Source organism: Arvicanthis niloticus, chromosome 8 (assembly GCF_011762505.2).
Source record: "Arvicanthis niloticus isolate mArvNil1 chromosome 8, mArvNil1.pat.X, whole genome shotgun sequence".
Lineage (NCBI taxonomy): Eukaryota > Metazoa > Chordata > Mammalia > Rodentia > Muridae > Arvicanthis > Arvicanthis niloticus.
In genome coordinates, this window is record NC_047665.1 from 40,278,313 (window position 1) to 40,302,767 (window position 24,455).

At 38.9% G+C, this 24,455-nt stretch overlaps 1 protein-coding gene across 3 annotated transcripts; it reads left to right on the forward strand.

Moving 5' to 3' along the window:
• The first annotated feature begins 5,694 nt into the window (after positions 1-5,694).
• Positions 5,695-23,809, forward strand: LOC117714349 (zinc finger protein with KRAB and SCAN domains 8). Of its 3 annotated transcripts, none has more exons than XM_034511064.2 (6): positions 5,695-5,863; positions 9,878-10,354; positions 11,573-11,741; positions 14,577-14,668; positions 14,988-15,111; positions 16,009-23,809. In XM_034511064.2, exons 2-6 carry the CDS (start codon positions 9,935-9,937, stop codon positions 16,968-16,970), a joined length of 1,767 nt encoding a protein of 588 aa, XP_034366955.1. In that variant the 5' UTR covers positions 5,695-5,863; positions 9,878-9,934; the 3' UTR covers positions 16,971-23,809. The 3 variants fall into 3 exon arrangements, with proteins under 3 accessions (XP_034366955.1, XP_034366956.1, XP_034366959.1); XM_034511065.2 differs by having other exon boundaries at positions 9,881-10,354; XM_034511068.2 differs by lacking the exons at positions 14,577-14,668; positions 14,988-15,111.
• Positions 23,810-24,455: the final 646 nt, after the last annotated feature.

Consider the following 24,455-nt stretch of genomic DNA (forward strand, 5'->3'; position numbering starts at 1 on the left):
AGTATTGCTTAAACATCAGTGATGGGATCACAGATTGGGCAAACATTCTGTAAGAATTTGATTATACTTGACAAGGTTTGACACCCACAAACTCTACCCAGTAGTTCTACTCCATGGAGAAATGCTCATGCATGAGAAGAAGATTCATAGAAGCAGATGCTCTGTACAGGATGGGCAATGGTCTAAGATATCCAGTATTTCTATCTAAAATAAGTGTGTTAAGTGAGGATATAGCAAGCAAAAGGAAAGGTAGCAAGTAGCAAATAGTAAATGATCTTCAAATCAGGAGTTAGTTCACAACATCCAGCACAATTGAAGGGGGTATCATAATTTGCATAACAATTGTATATCATTAAATCAAGAGCTTACAAACCACTTCCATGAAGCAGAAATAGAATAAGGACGTTGGAGCAGCCAACGGAAGTTCTCAATTTAGCTTTCTCTTGGTGGATAAGCTTTGATCTTTCTGTTTACACTGCAGGCATTTTTATATCCTTAGATATAAAATCATGCTCTGCAGATCATGTGCACTGTTGGCTTTTCAAATGTCCAGATGAGCCTACATAATTTGGGCTTCATCCTAGGTTTATGTTTTCAACATGTTTTCTAAGACAACATTGTTTTCACATCTACCTAAGCATGTAAGATAGCTTCAGCCTTAACCTAGGGAGAACCAAGTTATGGGTGACTCTTGGGACAACAAAACATTAGTATTGACACTGGATTTCATGGAAACCTTAAATCATTCATCATTCAGTAAATAATACATCATTTTGTGTAAGGCACTAAGAATAGTGAGCAAAGCAAATATGGTTTTTGATTTTGTGAAGATAGTTGCGTATTATATAACTGGTAAGTTATATAATGAGGAGAAGGTCCTCGTTATATAACTTTATATAACTTTAATAATTTTAATCCTTTAGAGGAAGCAGCATGTATGTTCTACCCTAAAAATGGAGTAGGAATTTAATCATGAAATTAGTAAAAGGAGAAAGCATTTCAGATAAAAAAAAAAAAAAAAGGTTATGGAGTGCTATCCTTTGGACATGTCTGTAGCCACCATGGAATTAGAGAAGCTATAATTATCCACACTAAGAATATCACAAGATTGGGCCCAATAATATCTCCTTATGGAAGGAGCAGAGTAATAAATAAAATTCAATATATACACACATACCACACATGCACATACACACAATTATAAATTTTATGAAAGTAAGCAGACATTCCTCTGCTCAAAACTAGTTCTACTTTTCAGAATAGTGGTGGGCATAGAAGGCATTGAATAATATTTCTAGAAAAAAATAGAAAGGGGAAGACAAAATCAAGACAATTTTTTCTCTGCTATTTGATTGTTAAAGAAAAATATATAATATCATTAAGTTGACAAGTACAGGCAATCAAGAAGGTTGCCAGTGGATTTCATAATGAGTGACTTGGCACTAGTAAAGTCCAAGTGGGTGAGCATGGTGAATCAAACATGCGATTGTAGCATGCCAGAAGACAAGGCAGAGAGATCATGAGCTGTGGGCCAGTGTAGGCAACAGAGTATGACACTGTCTCAAAAAGCAAGACTCTCTCCCCCACAAAAGTACAAAAGTCTGTATTCAAAAAGATCCAATATTGCAACCCAAAAGACTTATGAACATGTAACAAGTGAAACTTCTAGACTTAATACCTAATGAATTGCAGACATTTCTGGCAGCATTGCCTGTGTTGTAACTTGTGACTTCACCGCAGGTATGCTTCTCAACACATAACATGAGCACTTCACACTATACATGCCATTAAGCCAAGTAATAACAACAAACACGACCGAAAATACCTCAGCTCAAAAATAAGACTATCGAGTCTTATGGATCTCAGAGTTTCTACTATACAACAAACTTTTCTGCTTTTATAGAAAGATAATTTAATTATGAAAAACAAAATATTTTTAGATGTTTCTACCATTGTTCCTCAGCATGTTTCAAATCACACATACTAGCATATCTCTGATCGTATTGTATTAGAACGTTTGATATTTTTATTTTCTGTTTGAGTTGCTGACTTGAGTTTCATTTTTTTAAAAAAAATAAAAATTGCTAAGTGGGTCAGACATGGTGAGGCACTTGTCATCCTAACACTTGGGAGGTCAGGGTAGGAGAATATGAAGAGTTCAAGATCATCCTCAAAAACATAGTTTGAAGTCAACTTGGACAAAAAGCAAAACTAAAATCATCAAATGAATTTTGGTTTGTGATTAAGACAGAATTCCCAAAATATCTGAAATGACTCTAAGCATACATGTACTACTTTGTACTACATGCTTTTGCAAAGTGGAATTCCTAGTATTGTCAATTATAAAATCAAAATATTGGTCTATTCTGAAAATCACTGAAGATATCTATGTCTTTAGCCTTTCTTCTATAATCTGTCTCGTTATCCTCTTTCCAACAATCTGTCTCATTATCCTCTGGCCTTGATGTCCCTCTGTATCCGTGGCATGTTCAGTCTCTCCACTTCTCACAGTATAATGTAACTAGATAATCCATTGATCCACACTTTTGCCTCTTCTTCTCAACAAATTCCCAAATAGATTATACTGCTGTTATCTCTCTTTCTGGCTTCTTGGTATTTTTTTTTCCTACGTTGAGACACTATGCTAGAATATTAACAAAACCAAAATAATATCATATATGTGAGAATATATATTTTTATTATTTTATATTTGTATATTCTTTCTGCCATAGTCCTTTTCTTTATCCAACCTATAAATGGATCTGCTTATGTTTTGTTTGTGATCAAAGCAGGAATGAGAATAAAGAGCCATCCCAAAAGAGGATATGCCCACAGATAGAGAATTCCTTGTTGTTATAAACAGACTCAACAAAGATTCTCTCAGCATCCTAAATCCAAAAATGCTGTTGAAAATGACTGGAGATTAAAAGGGTGACAGAGGTAAAGAAGACAATAAATGTGAGATAAATGTGAGAAAACTTTCAGTAGTACCTCAGAGAACTCACACTGAGGTGAAGCTCTATAAATGTACCCAAATTCTTTGCATGACCCCTTCTGTCCAGGGCATTCAACTGCCACTGAGTCTGTACCTTCACCAATGGCCTCTCTTGGCCTCTCTCAGTCTCTCTCAGTGCCAAGCCTCAGCTGCTCTCCATGACCCCTTCATGCTTTCAAAATCAGTACCACCTGGGTGACTCTTACATATTACCAAGTCTGGCTGCCAACACAAGGTACAATTATGACCTCGTCTGGAACACAGTTTCTCTGTGCTCTCTGGAAACACTTCCCAGAAGATTTCTCCTCAGTGATGTTGGTATCATGTTAATCACTGCTAATTTCTTAGCTCCAGTTAACCAACATCAATTGTCCCAGTAACACAAAGGTTCCACTTTAGTAGTTCTGGTATCTTGTTAAACACAGCTGATTCTTCAGCACCAACTAACTAGAACCACAGAATCTTAAATCAAAATAGCAAATGGCCTTGATAGAATTTTTAATCTTCCCTCTGAAATTTCACAAGCCAGGCCTTTCATCTTCTGCTCTGCTCCCAACATTCTTGTCTTCCAAGCTTCTACAGAACACTGAGGTTTCAACACTCAATGGTTCTTCTAGCCCAAATATCCAGTCCTTCCACATTTCTCTCCCAAACATGGTCAGGTCTGTCACAGCAATACCCCATTCCAGGTACCAATTTGTCTTAGAGTTTTATTGCTGTAATGAAACACCATGAGCGAAAAGCAAGTTGGAGAGGAAAGAGTTTATTTGGCTTACACTTTCAGACGATAGTCCATCATTGGAGGAAGTCAGGACAGGAACTCAAGCAGGCCTGGAACCTGGAAGCAGGAGCTGATGCAGAGGCCATGGAAAAGGCTGCTTACTGTCTTGCTCCCCTGCTTTGCTCAGCCTTCGATCTTATAAGAACCCAGGACTACCATCCACGAATGGCATCACCCACAATGGGTTGGGCCCTCCCGCATTGATCACCAATTGAGAAAATGCCCTGCAGCTGGATCTCATGGAGGCATCTTCTCAACTGAGGCTTCTTCTTCTCTGATGACTCTAATTTATGTCAAGTTGACACATTAAAACCAGCTAGTACACATAATAAATGTGGAAAAACCTTCATTCAACAATCACATCTTGTTGGACATTATAGAATACACACTGGAGTGAAGCTCTATAAATGTAGAGAGTATTGGAAAGATCTCAGTGGGCACAGAGGAGTTACTCAACATCAGAGAATCCATATAGCTAAAACCCTATGAGTACAGCAAGTGTGGAAGACCTCTGTGTAAGTTAGGCGCTAACTAGATCAAGTGTGGAAGACATCTGTGTAAGTTAGGCGCTAACTAGACCAAGTGTGGAAGACCTCTGTGTAAGTTAGGCGCTAACTAGATCAAGTGTGGAAGACCTCTGTGTAAGTTAGGCACTAACTAGACCAAGTGTGGAAGACCTCTGTGTAAGTTAGGCGCTAACTAGATCAAGTGTGGAAGACCTCTGTGTAAGTTAGGCGCTAACTAGACCAAGTGTGGAAGACCTCTGTGTAAGTTAGGCGCTAACTAGATATCAGAGAATTTATATAGTAAACAAGCTCTACTAAAAAGAGAAATGCACCAAAAATTCTTTAATGCTCAGGATTAGTAGTCAGATTCTACCTTACAGACCACAAATGTCCTTAATGTGAGCAAAACTTCAGTCATCATTTAATAACTCTAATCAAAGAATATGAGTCAAATACTCTTTCGTTTCTAATTTAGTTGTTTTGAAAGAAGAATCAACTTCAGAAGGCTTTAACCTGTCGTGTTGACTTACCTTTATAATCCCAAGTTTATAATCATTTGATTTATGCTTATAATCCCAACACTTGGGAAGGTAAGGCAGGAGATTTGCCCTGAGGCCAGCTAGGGCTACAGAGAGACTTGATCTAAACAAGCTAACAAACAAACAACAACAAAAAATAACCCTATCCATTGTTCACTTGTGACCCAAGCTTGACAATTCCTGGTTGAATATGACTTCTACCTTCTGTTCTGGGTCTTTGCTTGGCCATTTGTTTATCTGGCATTAGGTAAGACATGCAAATGTCCTCTGCCTCATTTCCTCTAGATGAGAATAAGATTCACCAGCTCTGTCTTGACAAATTGAAACAGATAAAAAGTTGTCTTTGGCATTAAAAGGTAAACCAGGGTTCATCGTTTTCCATTATCCTCTTTAGGTTTTAAATTAGGGTTCTGGTTATTCTGCAGAAGTTTTGTTGTTTCCAAACATTAACTATCTGGAGGCTGGGAACACCTCACAGTCAAAGAGATGGCAGTGGTCAGTAGGAACTTTATAAATATAATGCTGTTCCTAGGAACTATAAAGGTTTAAATTCCCCAATATGCAGTCTATGTTGGAAATGTGGAGTAATTCATGAAGCATTAACCACAAAGCACAGAGTTGTCTAAGAAGAATAAAGAGAAATCCGTTAGGTATTCTCCTGAGCCTAGCCCAGGCCTCTGGGTCTGCGATCAGCCACCCAACTCATCTTTGTCACCTGAAGCCCGAGGCTAGCCAGGCAAAAGCTTAGGTGACTCAAAGCTGTCATTCCTCAGGATGTCTGGCATAGCCCTCCACCTGGTGTAGCTGACAGCGTTCAGGCCCTTGGCCGGCCTACCATAGAGCTGTCAGACCTCCGAGCTTCCTAGAGAGCTTCCGGAAGTGGCTGTGGGGTAAGATGCGTGCTGGCCGGCTCTGCGGCTCCGAGGGTTTGGAACTTAGCCGCTGGAGGGGTCCCGCTCGGGTTCGGTCGTCGCGTCTCCTCGCGCGCTTCCCGGTCCGCACTGTGCCGCCTCCCGCCCTCGGGCAGCGTGGGGAGCTCTCGGTGAGTGCGCTGGGCCGAGCAGGGCCATGCGGGCAGCGGAGGCCCGAGCGCGGGGAGCGGGTCGGCCCAGGGCCTGCGGCAGCTGAGCAGGCCAGCACCCGGCCCCAGCTTCCCACGGGATGGCTCTCTTCACAGCCAGTCACCATGTGTAATTTTGCACTCGCTCTTACTTGTAAAGCCGGCCTGTGTACCGTTTCTACTCAGCAGTTTTGCCGATCGGTCTCAAAATTCATTTTTTAAAGATTTTTTTTTTCTTTTGAAGCTTCTGCCCCACGTGGAAACCTTTTATTTTTGTTACTCTTTTTTTTTTTTTTTAACCCATAAAAGAAGTGTATTCAGAAAATGGTTGATGTAATGGCTGAACAGTTGTGTGCAAAAGAAATACTCCCAGTAATTCCGGGATAACAAAATTAAACCTTATTCAGAATACTTTGCTTACCTAATTTATTGAAGCTAACTAAAATAGATGCTTGAAAACTTGATGGGTTCCCATTTCCAAAATTTAGGTCATTCATGAGTAATCTCTGTTGGATTTCTAAGACGTTGACCACCACCTGACAACATCTTTCTAATTGACAAATTCACTGAAGTATTGTTATGCAGCAATCATTATTTTAGTAGATATGCACGTTTTGAGTTCCTTGTAGTTAAATATAAAAATGTAAATCTTTAAAGCATTCATCAAAGGACCTGAAGCCCATACCATGCTTGTGTGTCTGGCCCTCTCCTGAGTGCCTTTTCTCCTAACCTTCATGCTTACTAAATTAGCTTTTAAAATCTCCAAAATGAAAAAAAAATTAAATGAATACCATTTCAGATAATTACAAAGCATGTTTGCTTCATCTACTTTTCCTTAATCTCTAAAACCTGGAGATTATCATTCCTGGTTTGTATTCAGTTCTCAGACATTTCTCAAGTTTAATCTGAAAGAAAAGTACATCTCCTACATCTATTGAAAAGCCAGTATTGTTTAGGTTGAATTGTGCCTTTCTTAGTTGTCAAGGATTTAACATTTTCCATCCTGAAGAAACCTGAGATTGTTGCTTTTTCAATGATAAGACAGTCATCCTGACTGGATGTTCTTTAAGGGTGATATGTAAGGACTAGCATTTATCTGTAGGTACTTTGCAACACTGCAGAGTGTCTGAACAATGTTATTAGAGGGGAGAGTGAAAGGCCATGTGTGTTGGTGCATGCAGTTCTAAGGTTGGGAAATCACCAGTTTGAAAACAGTCTTAAAGAATTTTGTTTTGTTTGGGGAAGATAGGTAAAGTCCACTCATGCCACAGTACCCTAGTGGAGGTCAGAGGACAATTGTAGAGGCAGTCTTCCACTGTGTGGGTCCTAGGAAAGTAAACTCAAGTTGTCAGGCTTGGCAGCAGGTGCCTTTACCTCCTGAACTGTCTCGGAGACCCCTGTGTCTTTTTAACAGTACATCAGTCATACTGGATTGAGGACCCATCTTATTCCAGTTATAACTCCGTGTTAATTTGATATATCTATCCACTGTCTGCAAATAAAGTTACATTTATAGGTACTACCTAAGGCATCTTTTTTTGAAGACAGTAGCATTATGACGCATGAATGAAGAGAAGCATAACCAAAGTCAAGGAGAAGTCACCACTACAGCCTTAGCAAGGCATATATATATATATATATATATATATATATATATATATACACACAAGAACAGAAACCATTAGTGTACATATCCCCACAAAGAAACAGGGCCCTCAAAGTGAGCTCTTTGGACCTGGAGTTCTAGCTGTAGCCTCCACTCTTAAATCTAGACACGTTCTATGTTGTGTTAGACTAAGTATAGTCCTCTAATGTTCTTTAACTCTATCAATAAGATAAAATTTTGAAGAGTATGAAATTAAGAGACCAAAACATTTTTGCAACCAATAATGTACCGTTGTGAGAAAAGTAGTATGTGTAGATACAGAGAGTAAGGAAAATAGTTTGGTCAATAATGAAAGCAGTCCAAGAAGACTTAAATGAAAAGAGATAGCAACATTCATGGACTGGAAAACCCTTGTTAAGGTATCATTCCTAATGTGATATCAGTACTGTTAAGATAGTATTTCTAAACTGAGTTATAGATTCAACACAAGTTCAATTCCAGCATTATTGGGAACCAATAAGCTTGTTCTAATATATGTATCAAAAAGCAACAACCAGCAAAGCCAAAACAGCTTCAAAAACAGAAAAGTTTTAGGATAAGAACTTCTTGATTTTAACATTGGAAAATTAGTATCAAGAGAAGGTAGATATATAGGTCACAGTAACAGAATAGAGACTCCAGAAATAGTTTGTGGTCAGTCAGACTAGCTTGTGCTCATTCTTGAGCTGTCTCTGTCTCTCTCTCTCTGTCTCTTTCTCTGTCTCTCTTTCCCTCCCTCCCTCTCCTCTCTGTTTCTCTCTCTCAGATGAAAAGGCAAGTGATCCATTGTATAATCCTTCCTGTGAACGGTGCTAGAGCAGATTGTCATGTGTAAGTAAGGAGGGAGACCTCCAACCACACCCTCACCTCTGCAAAGATTAATTAAAAATAGATCATAACTTAAAAGTAAAACCTGAAACTACAAACTTAGAAGGAAACCTTTGTGAGTTGGAGTTAAGCAGACATTTCTTAGATTTGATATCAAAAGTACAATCCTTTACAAATTTGATAAATTATGCTTCAAAAATTAAAAATATCATCTTCAAAGGTTGCTGTTAAAAGAATAGAAGACTCAATATTTGTAAATCATATATCTCATAAAGGACCTGTATCTAGAATATATACGGAGTTCTCAAATCTTACACATACAAACAATATAAAACCTCAATTACAAAATAATCCTGGACAAAGCATGGAATCACATGGAATTCCAGTACTTGAGAAGCAATAGTATCACCAGTTAAAGATCAGCCTGGCTACATGATAAGACCCTGTCTCAACAGCCTAAACAAGTTAAATAAGTATATAAATAAACCTGGTACTTCCCTGTGGTCCCAGTATTTAGGAAGCTGAGGTGTAAGAATCACAAGTTTGGCACCATCTTTGGTTATAGAGTGAGACTCTGCCAAAAACCAAAAGCCAAGTGGGCCATGATCTTTAGATAGGTACTTCACCAATATATGTGTAATGTTAGTAAAGAAACAAGTCAAAATCATGAAATATTACTATAAGCCTATTATAATGTTTATTTTTAATACAATGTCAGGTGCTAATGGAATGCAAAATATTATAGCCACTTTAGAAACAATTCAGCAATGTTTTAGATACTACATTAAGACTCAGCAATTTACTTCTTCCAAGTTTTACTTCACTGAATTAAAAACTGCTTACACAAGATCATGTATGTACATGATTTCAGTTGTTTTGTTCTTAATTACAAACAGGAAAAAACTCATCTGGTGAAAGTATAGATGAATAGTCATTTGTATGGGAATAAACAGATATAGTATTGGTTAACGTCAGGTTCGTTCTGCTAAGTGAAGGTTGTCAAACTCAAACGCTACTGTATTTTATTTCTGTAACATTCTGGAAGGTCATTGGTGTATGGGTTTAAATTTGTAGATGATTATAAGACATTCTGTTCTTTGCAGATCCACTGCTCCAAATAGATTTTTAGAAGTAAGAGATGAAGTCCAAGAGATAACCCTGAGACAGGGGGAAAATAGGAAACCTAAGTAGGGTTGTGAATCTTAGATAGTGAAGAGGAAAGGGTTAAAGGGCTCTAAACTAGAACAAAGTTAAGAGCTAAAGTACAGAAAACGACAGATGTAGAAGGTGCAACGAGGAGGTCAATGAGTGCTGCTGAGGAGAACCTGATAATTAAACAAAACCATAGGCTGAGCCTCCATGGTCTCCATCCTCCACAACCCTAAACAGAAAGCAAAAGGAAGGATTTGTATCCTGGATAGGTTTGGGCTGGCAGGTGATTTAGGGCACTCATTAAGATATCTTGGTCAGTTACTGTGATTCTTGCCTGACCTTAACATATTTATCATTTTCTGTTCTGGAAGAAGTACCCTGGAGGTCCTTGGAAGACTTAAGAAGATACTGAGCTTTTCTGGCCCTAAATGGCTACAGAATCAAGAAAGCCTTCTTCAGCCCCATCACCACCAGACCAGGCTCCTGAAGAGGACCTTGTCATTGTCAAGATAGAGGAGGATCATGGTTGGGATGAGGAATCTAGTGTGCATGAAAATAACACACCTGGCCAAGAACTGTTTCGCCTACGCTTCAGACAGCTCTGCTACCAGGAGACATTAGGACCTCGGGAAGCTCTGATCCAGCTTCGTGCATTTTGCCATCAGTGGCTGCGACCAGACTTGAACAGTAAAGAGCAGATCCTGGAGTTGCTGGTGCTGGAGCAGTTCCTGACCATCCTGCCTGAGGAACTGCAGGCTCTGGTTAAGGAGCACCAGTTAGAGAATGGAGAGGAGGTGGTGACCCTATTGGAGGACCTGGAAAGGCAGATTAATGTCTTAGGGCAACCGGTAAGTAGCTGTGCATGCTGTGACTGAATTCCTGGAAACTTGGTAGAAAGACATTGGTTTCACTTTGAGGAATAAATTCTGTTCACTGGTTTCTCGTAAATGCAGATGAAAATTGTTTTAATTGTTTTAAAGGATAGAATCCATTTTCATCTTCATAAGATCCCCACAGTTGTATTATTGTCCTTGCTTCTTAAATGGAACCATAATACACAAGGAGCTTATATTACTTTTTTTTCTGGGGTACCCTTAATACCAGTGGTCAGGGTTTGGGCCATATGTTTTTACATCTTTGGCCTCTTGTTCAAGGAATTGAAATAAAGACCCACACAAATTGTACGGATAGCAAAGAAGCATTATTCAACGGCAGAACAGTAGTACAAAGCAAGAAATACAGTCAAGAGTCTTAGGGCACTCAAGTGAGACTATTCAAGTACTCAAGGGCCCCAATTATCTGGGGCTTCTTCTGGGGTTTGAGAGAAAAGGGAGTTTATTTGCTAATAGGCATGGGTGAGGATGGTTCTATGTTTTCTTGGAGGATACAATTTGCCATGTTGGCTCATGCACCCAAAATCAGTCTAGGCCTGCCCCCCACCCAACATCTCCCATAACATTCCTTACCCAGAAGTAACTGGAATATGATTGTGTGCAAGCTGTCTAAGTGTCATGGTTGTTAGGGGGAGGAGAAATTTATTCTCTTGTTCAGAGTAGGGTATAGGTACAGCTCAATGCAGATAAGGTCCTAGATCACTAACAGGTGCTAAGTGCATTGTTCAGAGAGCAAGGGATGGGGGCAATTCTTAATACAAAACACGTGAAGTAAAGCCCAGCTTGTTAAACTATTTTGTTTGTTTGCTTGCCTTGCCTGGATAATTAAAGATGACTACTTCCTGTATAAGCTTCCTAGTTCCTTATCAGAAGACTGTTTTGCTCTTGTGTGACCCTATTTTAGTGTTCTGGGTTATTCATCCTAAGTTGGAGTTCTGTATCCTAATATTGGTGTTTGATATAATAGAGAAACATCAACAGAAATTTTTTCTTTAGTACTGAAAAGAAACAAATGCCTTCTTTCTGTGCTAATTTGCTGCCCTAAGAAGTAAATGATATTATACTGCTTGCTTTCCCAAATATGAACACCAATGAAAGGCATTGATTCCACTACCACCTTCACTTCATTTCTCAAAGGAACTCTGTGTAACTCTGCTGTCCCATTGTTTCTAGGTCTCAACTCATACACATGGGCACAGAGTACTCTGGGATGAAGTCAGACCTTCAAAATCTACATCAGAACCTCCAAGCATTCACATCCAGCCCTTGGCCACCATGCCTAAATCTCCAGGGCCCCAGAAGCTACAAGACAGAGGAGAGAGGCCAAATTTCACTTATAAAGGTGAGGAAAGAGACTTGTATTTAAGTACCTGTCTCGTTCAGGAACCAGCATCAGTGTTTGAGTAGTCCCAGTCTTCTGGGTTTGAATGTTTATAGAAGTAATACATTAACTTTTCCTATGCAGATAAATAGCTGTGGACCCCTACTGGGGCACAAAGGACACACCAAAGAAAAAACTATTGAAAATTAACTTATGAAACAATGAGTTTAATTAGGGATAAGGTGAAGGATTTTTTTTTTTTTTTTTTTAAATAGGAACATGGGTAGCTTATCATCAGCTACACCACTAAAGAAATCTCTTAGCACCAGTTAAATGCCTCCATGGGAATGGGGAAGGAGGCTTGTGAACCTTCCCCACTCTGTAGCAGGTCTTATGTATATAGCCACAGCAGCTGAGAGTTCAGAAGGGCAATGGCCGTGTCATTCCCAGAGGACAACAATAGACCATCCGTTGTAGGGGTAAACTTAGGAACAAAGAATTGAAGGATTTTTTTAATAAATTCACACATTTGTTACCCCATTTACAGCAGACTTTATCTTTTTTTTTTTTTTTAGATTTTTCTAGTATTATAATATATTTACAGATATTTTAGTACTTTTTTTAATGAGAGCATTTTTGATAACTACAATAAGAAGACAATTAGAAATGGTGGTGCTGACCTAATGCATAGTTCATAGTCACCTTTTGCCAGTTGTCCCAGTTTTTTTTTTTCTGGTCCAGAGCCCACCCTATGACCATAGTGCAGCCAGTTATAAATTCTTCAGCATCCTTTAATTTGGCATTTTTTGCATTATTTCTTAGTCTTTCTTCTTATGACCTTAACAGTTTTAAAGAACATAGATTAGAATTAGTAGAATGGCTACAAATTAGGTTTGTTTGAACTTTTCTCATATTTAGGTTCAGGTTGGATATATTTAGCAAGAACACTACAGAATTTGGCCTATTGTAATATTATTTTTGACAACTTAAGATTAATCTTATTAGGTTAATCACTATAAAGTTACTGTTCTTCCCTTTATAATTAAGTAATTTAGAAGGAAGTTCTCATGAAGCTTTGTAAATATCTTAACCTGTATCAAACTTGTTGCCAAAACAGTAATTTTAATAGTTATTGATGTTTCCTTTTTGCTTTATTTTATTAAAGCTTCTCAACTGAGTCGGGTTATTACTAAACCAGTTACAAGTGGTTCTTTCTCAGTCATTCCTTCTACATTGTTGCATTGTTCATCTCAAGAGAGAATATTTACTTCTTTCCCTTCTAGTTTACCCGTTGGTACATATGTGGAGACTAGAAGTCATATTGGGTATATTCTGTTTCCTCCCACCTTATTTTTATTACTGTTAGTGTGTGGACAGAAATGCACCTGCCTGGAGGGCAGAGGACAACTTTCTTCAAGAGTCAGGTCTTTTCATCCACTATGGATTCCAGACATTGAACTTGAGCTATTGGACTTATATGGAAAGCACCTTTACCCCCAATGCTCTCTCTAGCCCCTCTACCTTATTTTTTGAGTTGGGGTCTTTCCCTGAATATGTATGTCCATTTCTGCTAGATTATCTGACCTCCAGGCCCCCAGGATCTGCCCCAGGATTCTCTTTCAACTCCCATTGTTGTGGCTTCAAACATAGGGCTTTTATGTGGGTGATGGGATTTTGAACTTACGTCCTCATATGTAACGTACATGCACAGCAAGCACTTTACCACTGAGCCATCATGCCAGCCCTGAGTGTGTGTAGAGGGCGGGTGGGGGGAGTGTCTGTGTTGTTTTGGGTAGTGCTAAGTATGTTAACTCACGGTGTTACTCACCCAAGAGCAGCACTCTTCTAACCAAGCTATGTCCTCAACCCTTCCATTTTATTGCTGTTGTTTACTTATGGGCATATAAATTCTTTGTTTCAGGAACATTGTGTTCACTGTGCTTACTTCATATTTGGCCAGCTGAAGACTTAAGTCCCTGTCTTTTTGGCATTTTCCTGTTATTTTTTAGAACTACTTTATTTTTGGCAGAATAGCATATTCCAGGCTATTTGTTTTTGGTTTGAGGGTTTTTGTTTTGTTTTTCCATTTATGGTATTTATAATACTTTGTTTTATGTAAGTGAAATTGTTTTTTGTATTTTGGAACAGGTTTATGTAGTCTTCTTTGGCTAAGAACTCACTTTGTAGATTAGCCTGGCCTCAGATTTGTGGTGGTCCTGCCTATACCATAAGGGCTGGAGTTATAGGCATTTGCCACCCCACCAGCATATCAGTAGCCTTGTATTATCCCTACATTGGATCTTAGTCAAAAGGCTAAGACCTTTTAATATTTCTAAGGAAACAGTACAGAAACACTTTAGTTAATTATATAATGCTTGTCTGAAGTCATAAATCTTGTTGCCCAAGACATGCGTTGCTTAACTATAAAGTTGATTTTGCTAATAAAATGCTCAGTATCCACGAGAAGCAGACGTGGGCAGCCATGGCAGAGATCAAGAAGGTAACAGACTTACTAGAGATTGGTTGGTTCTCATGTTCAGTTTCTAGGATACTGGGATCTAAAAGAGCGTTATACATAAACACACAGAGAATACTTTTGGTAGAGAAGAAATTAGAAAGCAGCTCCCATTCGGAAATCAGTATACTTAATTTATTTGACTGTCTAAATTCAGTACATTAAAGTACTGATGTTCTATGAGCATTCATAGATATGGGCCAGAGTCCAAAATGTCAGCACTTTATGTGCAAAATCCTTGGCATATATATGCTGAAATAAAATAATTTTGGATAAGTGAATGCCGGCTCCCACAAGCATGCAATAAAACTAGTCAATTCATAGTTCCTTTCTCCTCTCAGCCATGTCTTCTTCTCAGAAACCTACTCCTTCCCAGAAAGGAAGTTCTGGAGATCAGGAGGTGACAGCTAGACTTCTCACTGCTGGGTTCCAGGTGAGTTGTCCTCCTTCTCACTTAAAAGCCCATATCTCTGTTTGACAATATCGTGGCAAATGCCCATCTCTATCCGTAGTGATGCCTGCTTAAGAACTTTCCCTGAATCTTTTTCACTTAGTAACAAATTAGTCTTAGATCTCCCTCCCACCCCAATAAAGCTAGTGCACTTTCCTTTTCCTCCCAGCTACTCACACCCTTTTGCATAGCACATTCCTGCTTCTTCACCTCTCCTAACACTGAAGTTATCTCCAACAGGGGTTTGAGCCCTTTCTAGGGTCCTTTCTAGGCCCCAAATGAGGGTCTCATTTTGTTTCAGACTTTGGAAAAGATCGAAGACATGGCTGTGTCTCTTATTCGAGAAGAGTGGCTTCTTGATCCATCACAGAAGGATCTGAGTAGAGATAACAGGCCTGAGAAATACAGAAACATGTTCTCCCTGGGTAAGGAGAGCTGTAGTTATTATAATGTAAGAATTTTCTCTGTTTGTTGTGTTTCTAGTAGCTTTAAAAGATTTCTTGAGGACTTAATGGAACTTAAACACAGAATTTGGGTATGTAGAGATGGCTCGATGGTTAAGAGTGCTTTCTGCTCTTCCAGAGGACTGGAGTTCTATTCCCAGCATCCACATCAAGTGCCCCATAACCACCAGTAACTCCAACTATAGGGGATACAGTGCCTTCTGGCCTCTGCAGACACCCAACACATGTGACACACATAGCCATAAATTTGCTTTAAATTTTTTCTAATAAATCTTAAGGAAAAGAAACCTAGAAATCAACAGATGGATATTAGGTTGAGACTTCTTGGAGTCTCAAATAAAACATTTTGTTCTCCAACCCAGAATTTCTTACAGTTTATACCTGTATAGTGAGTATTGTTCATTTTGCCAGTTAAGAAATTAATACCTCTGAGGTACTCACTGAGTTCTTCCAGTTCCCACTTCCACCTTTCTTCCAGTTTTCATTGGACCATGATATTGGAATGTTTCTGGCACATGAGCCAGTGGCACTTCAGCCCTTTCAGGATTGTTTGATATATTCTTGCCCATCAGTATCTCTTGTAGAAGTTCTTTATCTCTTTCTATTCCCCAAGTTATACTCCTCAGTTGATCCCTTCCAGCTTTACTCACCTATCAGGAAACCCCTTTGTCCTGGCACCTCTTTTCTAGTTGGCGTAGTACCTCTGTTTGATCAACCCACATATATCTCTCCCTATTTTGAATAAAGAAGTTTGTATTTCCTTGTAACTTCAATGAGAACTTCATTTCTCCCTTTCTTCTAATATAAAAAAATAGAAAGTGACTTTGAGAATGATTGTTTACTACATGTTTATTTCAGATGGTGAGACCAGGAGTGAGAACAAGGAATTATTTTCAAAACAGGTAATATCTCCCAGAATCCAGCCACATGGAGAGGCAACTACCAAGTGCAACGGGGATGTTATCGTGGGTCTTGCGCATGGAGAAACCCAAGACCTTCTGGGCAAATTAGAGAGGCAGCAGGGAAATCCCACACAAGAAAGACGACATAAATGTGATGAATGTGGGAAAAGCTTTGCTCAGAACTCAGGCCTTGTTCGCCACTGGAGAATACACACTGGAGAGAAACCCTATCAGTGTAATGTGTGCAGTAAAGCCTTCAGTTACAGGTCAGCCCTCCTTTCCCATCAGGATATCCACAATAAAGTGAAGCGCTATCACTGCAAGGAATGTGGTAAGGCCTTCAGTCAGAACACAGGCTTGATCCTGCACCAGAGAATCCACACTGGGGAGAAGCCCTATCAATGTAATCAGTGCGGGAAGGCCTTTAGTCAGAGTGCAGGCCTTATTTTGCACCAGAGAATTCACAGTGGGGAGAGACCATATGAATGTAATGAATGTGGAAAAGCGTTCAGTCATAGTTCACACCTCATTGGACATCAGAGAATTCACACTGGGGAGAAACCGTATGAGTGTGATGAGTGTGGGAAAACCTTCAGACGGAGCTCACATCTTATTGGCCATCAAAGAAGCCACACTGGGGAGAAACCCTACAAATGCAATGAGTGTGGGAGGGCCTTCAGTCAGAAGTCCGGCCTTATTGAACATCAGAGAATACATACTGGAGAAAGACCCTATAAGTGTAAAGAATGTGGGAAAGCTTTTAATGGGAACACTGGTCTCATTCAGCATCTGAGAATACATACAGGGGAGAAGCCCTATCAGTGCAACGAATGTGGGAAAGCCTTTATTCAGAGATCCAGTCTCATTCGGCATCAGAGAATCCACAGTGCAGAAAAGCCTGAAACCACAGGAGTTTAGGAGAAGCTTTGGTTGTAGTTTGAGCATTATTTGACATTAGAGAAACCATGTATTAGTGGAAAAGGCTAATGAAAAAGGGCAGAATCTGTAGCTGTAACAAAGCTAAGAATAGCACTTGGCTAGTTTGGGCCCAATCCCTGATATGAGTTGATTAGCTTGACTGCTCTTAGGGGCATCTGATGAAGCAGAGCCTTAGCAACTCAGTGTATTCTTCGGAATAACAGCAAATTGCTTATTGTGAGTTGAAACACTATGTTTTGTCTTTCCTATGAGTACCTCTAAGTTTGAGAGAGGCTACTCCTCCAAGCTTTTCTGTTTCTTCCTATTTCCTGTGGTCTCTTTTTTGTCAACCCTCTGAAGGTGCCCTTGTAAATCCTAATCTAAGAAGATGCTTGAGTTCAAGGCAACCTCAATAAGATGAAGATTTGTGTTTGGCTTTTAAATATCCTAGTTAGAGAGAAATTGTAAGACATTTAAATTATTATTCTAATACTCCTAGATGATAGATATCCATATTCCTCCACAAACTCAATGCTATATTTTTTACAGCACTGTAGCATTTTTCTTCATTTAGAACCTTTACTGAGTCCATTGAGTCCCTGAGCATCTGTATATATCCTTCACCACCCCCAGTCTCAGTACCTGTGTCAACAAAAGAAGTGGACGCATTAGTAATGATGGTGGGCGTGATGGAAAGAAAGAGGTGAGTGGAGACTCAGCCTGGCTATTCTTGAGCATGGACAGTTGTTTCTCAAGTTGTCTTCTGACTCTCCTTCTGCCTCTCCACTCTACACTGTGGTTTGAAAAATATTTGCACTAGCAAAGCTTTGGCACCACATGAAAGACAGAGGTGCTTGAAAAAGACATTAAAAATCCTTACAAAGAATGTACATCATCCCTCTTGGCCATTACAGTTCTCAGGTTCCTATCAGTCTATATAAACTCACTGACTACATGGTCAGCCTGGACCGACCTCCTCAGATGGCCACAGCAGATCCATCATTATCTTCCATCTGTTTCCTTCCATTTGCATATCTCCAGTATCCACCATGGTAATCTGTCAAATACCTCACTCTGACTCCTCATCCTTGTACATTCTGGTACACTCCATCAGTCATCTAACAGCAAAGATACACTATTACACTCATTGTCATCAGGCATTGTATTTCACCTCTGAGGCTTTTAGCATAACATAGAATATAGTATGTGTAAAGTAATGAGACTGGTTTTAAAGGAACACATCAGATCTTGTGCATCTAAAATGTAGTGTCTTTTCAACTGAGTAATTATACTTACTACTTAATAAATACTTGTTAAAATGCATAGTCTAAAGTACTATGATTCTAGTAGTGCTACTAGTCCTCCAAATACTGGGAACAATCTTAGAATTCTCATGTAATGAGGAGCAAGAAAACCATCTGTTACTGTCAATTATATTTCATGTTTGACCATTTGACTAGACAGTGGGCTTGGAGTTGAACAACTTTTGCTTTGCAACATTAATCCTCACACTTAAAATTATTCCATTAATCTTACTCAAAAGGAGTTTCTGATGAAATCTCTGAAAAAGAAATAATTTTACACCATGACTGTCTTGAAAAGGATCATCTTAGTTTCTTTGGTTAACTTTCTCAGAACAGATGTCTCCGTTATTTGTTATTTTCTCATCCTCTAGTCTGTTTGTTTCATTCCTGTTTCATACAGATCACCATTCCTAACTCCTCACTAGCACTCCTCACCACTGAGCCATCTCTCCAGCCCCAATTACTTTTTTTAAGACAAGGTTGCAAATGTTTAAGAAACCAGAAGCAGGTAAATCTGCCTATGTCAAGATCCTTGCTTCCTGCTTGAGTTGTGCCTTACCCTCTATAAGTCAGGGTTTCTGCATAGGTCAGTTCTATGTTACGTAGGATAAGTACATTTTCAGGGCAGCTAGATGTCTGCATGTGTACATATATGCATGCCCACCCCTTTCATGTACTTTTGTGAAGTACCTACCTTGATTTCTAATAAAATTGCCCTTTTTGTATTTGTACTCAGAGTAATATGTACCGGATACTTCAGTCTCAGAATTACTAAGCATCTGGCGGAAGTCCAGAGAAAAGCAAGTATACTTGGGAAGATTAATGTTATACTGTGGTGAATGTAAAAAAGGGTGGTCATTTAAAAACTAGTTATTGGCACCATTATAGTGAGGCACACCTTTAATTATAGCAGTCAGAAAGCAGAGGCAGATGAGCCACCCTGGACTGCATAGCAAGCCAGCCTTGAATGTGGTGAGACCAGTCTCGAAAGAAAGAAAGAAAGAAAGAAAGAAAGAAAGAAAGAAAGAAAGAAAGAAAGAAAGAAAGAAAGAAAGAAAGAAAGCGTGAGCAAGTGAGGCTGGAGAAATGACCTAGAGGTTAAGAGTGTGACTGTTCTTGGATGGGACCAGCACCCACGTTGAGTGGCTCAAAACTTCCTGTAACTCCAGCTCCAGGAGCATCCAACATCTCTGGCCTGCACACAGATACACATAAATATATACACATAAACATAATTGCCAATAATAAAAAATTTAAGTGAGTTATCAAAGATGATTTAGCACATGTATAGAACAGGCCAAGTTTTATAGCATATGATGATAGAAAAGGCTGTGGAATCTTTGAAGAAATACATAGAAGTCATTGTTAATCTTGAATTCACCAAGCATTAATTAATCTATATTTAATTTAGTTCAGTGGCATTTATCAAGCCTTTATCCTATAGTGTCCAATGTTTCTATCCTTCTAAAATGAGTGTTCACCAGTACTATCTTCTCCCATCCTCAGCTGCTCATTTTAAGATGTAGCAGAGTAAAGTGGTTTTTCCCTAACTTACTTGCTGTCAACATACCACTAGAAGAAACCTCTGAGGTTTCAAAGAATTTCTCCATGAAGCCAGATAAGTATTCAAGAATGTGGTGCTTGGTTCTGACATGGACCAGTATAACTTCACTCTTGTTTGTACACCTCCAGAATGATAGCTGACATTTTTGTTGTTTTGTTTTTCAGTAATTGCCATGAGCCAAACCCTAAGTTAACTATCCTACTTAAGAGCCAATATCACCATTACATGCCCCATTTGTAGAAGATAAAACAGACGTTTAGGGAACTAACCAACATAGCATATCCAGCAATAGACAAGATTCTAACCTATACAGCCTGATGCTAGAGCCTGTGATGACCACTGTGCTTTGCTACCAACTGACTAAATCCAGCCAGCCAAATGAAACCATCAGAGATACTAGGTGAAATAATGTGCAGTAGTATAGTGTAGATCCATTGCAATTACTGGAAAATTGGTTTAAAATACTGTTTGGGGTGAGACCATCTTTAGACTTGGTATTCTTGATTCTTACTACAAAAAAGTTATTTTCTCAATAAAACATGCTTAAAGGAGGGTAAAGCAGTTCCAGCATAGTGCTTCATTTCTCTGTAGACTACCTTAAGGAAAGAGAAGTGAGTAGCTTCCAGGTTGGGCAGGTGGATAGGTAGCAGTAGTAAGCTCATCCACAGCTCACAGTGAGGGACCATTTAAGCTCCTTGCCTATTTCCAATAACCATTCTGTGTGTTTTGCGTTTTTCTTGATTTTTTTCAAGTGTATTATTCATTTTAACCCATCTTTGCCTTAGCTTTTACTGGTTTTTCATAGTCAACATTCCACTAAAATGTACGTGAAATTGCCAATGTATAAATTAAGACTTTTTATTGTTGTCCTTATCTCGTTTATACTTCATAGTGTTGACTTTTCTAATATGTGATGACTATTTTTGGTTGGCATCTTGAGTACTACTGGGTTATTAGGGTCTATTGGTAGACAGCCATTGTTGAACTAACTGGACCAGAATTTTGTGAGCCATTCTAATTCATCACCTTTATATGTATTTTTTGTTCTATAAGTTCTGTTTTTCTACAGAATGCCAAGTAATACAGATTTTCATATCAGATGTGGTTCTAGAACAATAGACGTATTAAGGTGGATTTTTTTTTAAATATTTGGGCTAGGTTTTCCAATTTGCAAACACCTACAGTTACTGAAGTCTCTCAGAAACTCGGGGAATATTGGAAGCCCATGCTGTGAACTGTTTTACAAACTTACAGGGACAAATGCATTTGATTATCCTGATTAACCAGTTGTGAGAGGCAAGAGATTTGGTGAGTCTGTATATAAAACTTTAGAAAGTTTGTAGAAAAATAAGGAAGGTAATGATGCTGGTTGGTTCCTGCAAACATTTCTGAATAAGTTGACAAAGGAAAAGAATGCACTGCTTGATAAAATTAACCAACTTCTAGCATCTCAGAGTACAGAGAAAAGCAACAGTGTACTCAGTGATAAAGTTGGCCAGCTCCAGATATGCATAAACAGTCTAAAGGTCTCTAAGTGCACCCTGCAAGAGAATCTTCCCTCCAGCAGTCACAGTTCAAATTGTGGACAGTCAAACCAAAGCCCTCATTTAAGGTTGGCCAAATTACAAAGAAAATTGGAGTCCCAGCCTCAGAGAGTGTCAGTGGTTAAAGTAAGAGTGCATTCATTAGTAAAGATCTGTAACTTGGCATGGAGACCTGTGGTAGGACCCTGTTGAGGCCCAGAACTTTGAACCCTCAGATTCTCATGGGTTTACTTCACCTGAGAGAATAGTCTCTCTACCCTCAGCAGAAAATGTACTCTCACCCTTCAAATATTGCCTTTTTTGCCTTTGAGGAAATGCATAATGGGTATTTAAAGAAGGTAGTTTTACATAACAACTATGGCCATGTGACCAGTTACAGAAATGAGGATTACTATTTCTGTCATATTTTGTTAAGAATGTGTTTGTACAGATATTTGTGTTTTCTTTCCTCAATTTCTTTATCATATAATGTAACATCAATTAAGAGAATATCTGTAGTTGCCATATTTAAGTTTTGAGATACCAAAAGAATGTTCCTTGAGGGACATTGCCATTTATTCTAAAATTAATCATGCATTTGAGATGTACGAGATACAGTTTTATCATGTTAGGTGTAATTATGATCTGATTAATTCTGTAATGCATTTGCAATTGTACATGGGATAGTTATATCATGTTAGGTGTAATTATGACCTGGTTATTATTTTCATTTGGAAACTAAGCATAGCATAAGATATGATTGTGTGTCAAGTTGACAAGGGGTGGACTTCAGATGGCTCTTCTTGGTTGACTGCTTGACTACATTTGGAATTAACTGAAGCCAAACTGCTGGGTACACCTGTGAGGATTTTTTTTCTTAATTAAATCATTTCAAACGTAAAAACTTATTTTCTTTTAATCTGGATCTTTTGAGGTGAGAAGATCCACATTTAGTCAGGGCCACACCTTCTGATGGCATTCAATATAAGGCCATGGAAGAAGGAAGCTTTTGCTATTGTTTCCATCCTATTGCTAGTAAGTTCATGCCTTCACTAGGATTAGAGCTGACTTCAGGATTCTGGGATGTTATGAAGAGCAGCTGAGACATCCATCCAGATGGAATAAAACAACTGCCTGAGTCTAGGGCTTTCCATTGGTAGACAGACATTGTTTGCACTGGACCACAGCCTGGAAACTACTCTAATAAATTCCCTTTCTCTGCATATGTGTAGATTCATTCTATTAGGTCTGTTCTCTAGAGAACCTTGACTAATGCACCATAATTCAAGAATTCTCCTTTCTTTGTCTTATGGTGTTTTAGGTCATTTTTTTCTCTATAGCTGGCTCTTGTTTATTAGTCTGTTTTGTCCTCTATACTAAAAGTAATTGCTGTGCCCTGTTTTTACTCACTTTCCTGTGTCCCTATTTATCTGTTTTGTTACTTCATGTATTTGAATAACTTTGTATTTTCCACTTTGTAAGTCATCTCACTTCTTGGGGAATTTTCCTCGGGTACTTACATAACCTGATATTTGAAACCAAAACTCACCATTCTTCTCCCTCAATTTGTATTTTCTTTTGAAATAAACATCATTGCCTAATTGTTGTACCCTAAGATAGAATCATTGTCTTTTGTATTCTCATCTCAACCTTGAAGTTATCATGTCTTCCTTTTCTGTCTTCCACTCTCCTGGTCTAGAACCTTGTTGATCTTGCTCATATTCTTCTTGAGGTTTGTCTTTGTTGTCGCATAGTTTTTGTTTTATATTTCTACCATAACATATAGCCTCCACATAGGTCTACATCATGTAAGCTCAGGTTACTATGATTTTCTTAAGTTTCCTTCCAGAATATCCAACTTATATAACAATTTGAAAATGATCTTCAGTCTCCATTTTCATGGTATCTCATTTTTACTCAGCCCCAGCAGATAATTCTCACCAGTGTTCCATAACCTTGTTCTCCATTCAAGCCTCAGCTTTCATTACTCTCTGTCTAGCATGTTTACCTTGCTGTGTCCCATTCACACTACAGCTTTCTAGTGTTACCTTACAAGCCTTTGCCTCTGTGCCTTTCTCATTGTTGTTGTTGTTGTTGTTATTTGCTTAGATTACTCTTTGGCTGTACCTTCTGTTCAAATTTGCTTCCTTCATGTCTTTTGAGACATCATCTCCTGATTGAGTTCACCTCACACCAGCATCTTCCCTTACTCTCTTCTACCTGAGCACATAACTTTCAAGTTTGTACTGTGATCCATGCACTCACTAATACCTTGCTCTGCAATTATTTTCTAGCAGTCTGTATAGTAGTTTCACATCTGTATTATTTCCAAGATTGAACTGTAAGCTCCTTGAGGGCAGGGATGATAACTGTAACATTTGTATCACTGCACTCTCTTTAGTGCCTAGTACCGTGCTGAGCACACATTAATAAATGCTTGTTAAATTATTGTGTGGTTTTTTTTGTAATATTTAGATTGTTTTAAGGGCTTTCAGTGATATGACCAATTTGGTGCACTCAAAAACTACATAACTGTCACCATAAAATACTATAGTACATCAAGATTTGCCTGTATCATGGAGTTAAGAAAAAAATCTAGGAAGGTCTATGTAAAATTTTTAAAGTTATAAACTATTTTCTTGGCCAACTTATTGATGAGTTAGAGGGGGGCGGGGAATGAGCCATATGTCGTGCCACAAGACTAGGATCCAACTTGGGATATAGATAGGAAGATCAAGAGTTCAGGATCTACCCTTGCTACTTGAGTGTGGGTCTGTGTCTCGCCCCACCACTGGGGTTCTGGGCAGATGAACCGCTGCTGGGTGCAGAGCTCAAGAGAAGAGCTGATATACCCTGATACACTGCTCAGGAAATGGGAAAATGCAGCCTAGGATGTGAGAGGCCAAAGCTGTGGTTCCCAAACTCCTGGATACCCAGTCACCACTGGAAACCAGAGAGTTGGGAAGGAAGGGTCGGGGGCTCCCAAACTCCTGGACATTCAGAAAGCACTGGGTCACAGGGAGTTGTGAATGGATTAGGGGAAAAGATCCACTGTGTGTTTTAATCCATACTCTACCACAGGATAAATTTATAA

Excerpts from the sequence above, each read along its gene's own strand:
- LOC117714349 (XM_034511064.2), top strand. The coding sequence starts at position 9,935 with ATGGCTACAGAATCAAGAAAGCCTTCTTCAGCCCCATCACCACCAGAC. Across the intron at positions 11,742-14,576 it reads GCCAAATTTCACTTATAAAG|CCATGTCTTCTTCTCAGAAA; the intron begins GTGAGGAAAGAG and ends TTCTCCTCTCAG. Across the intron at positions 14,669-14,987 it reads TTCTCACTGCTGGGTTCCAG|ACTTTGGAAAAGATCGAAGA; the intron begins GTGAGTTGTCCT and ends ATTTTGTTTCAG.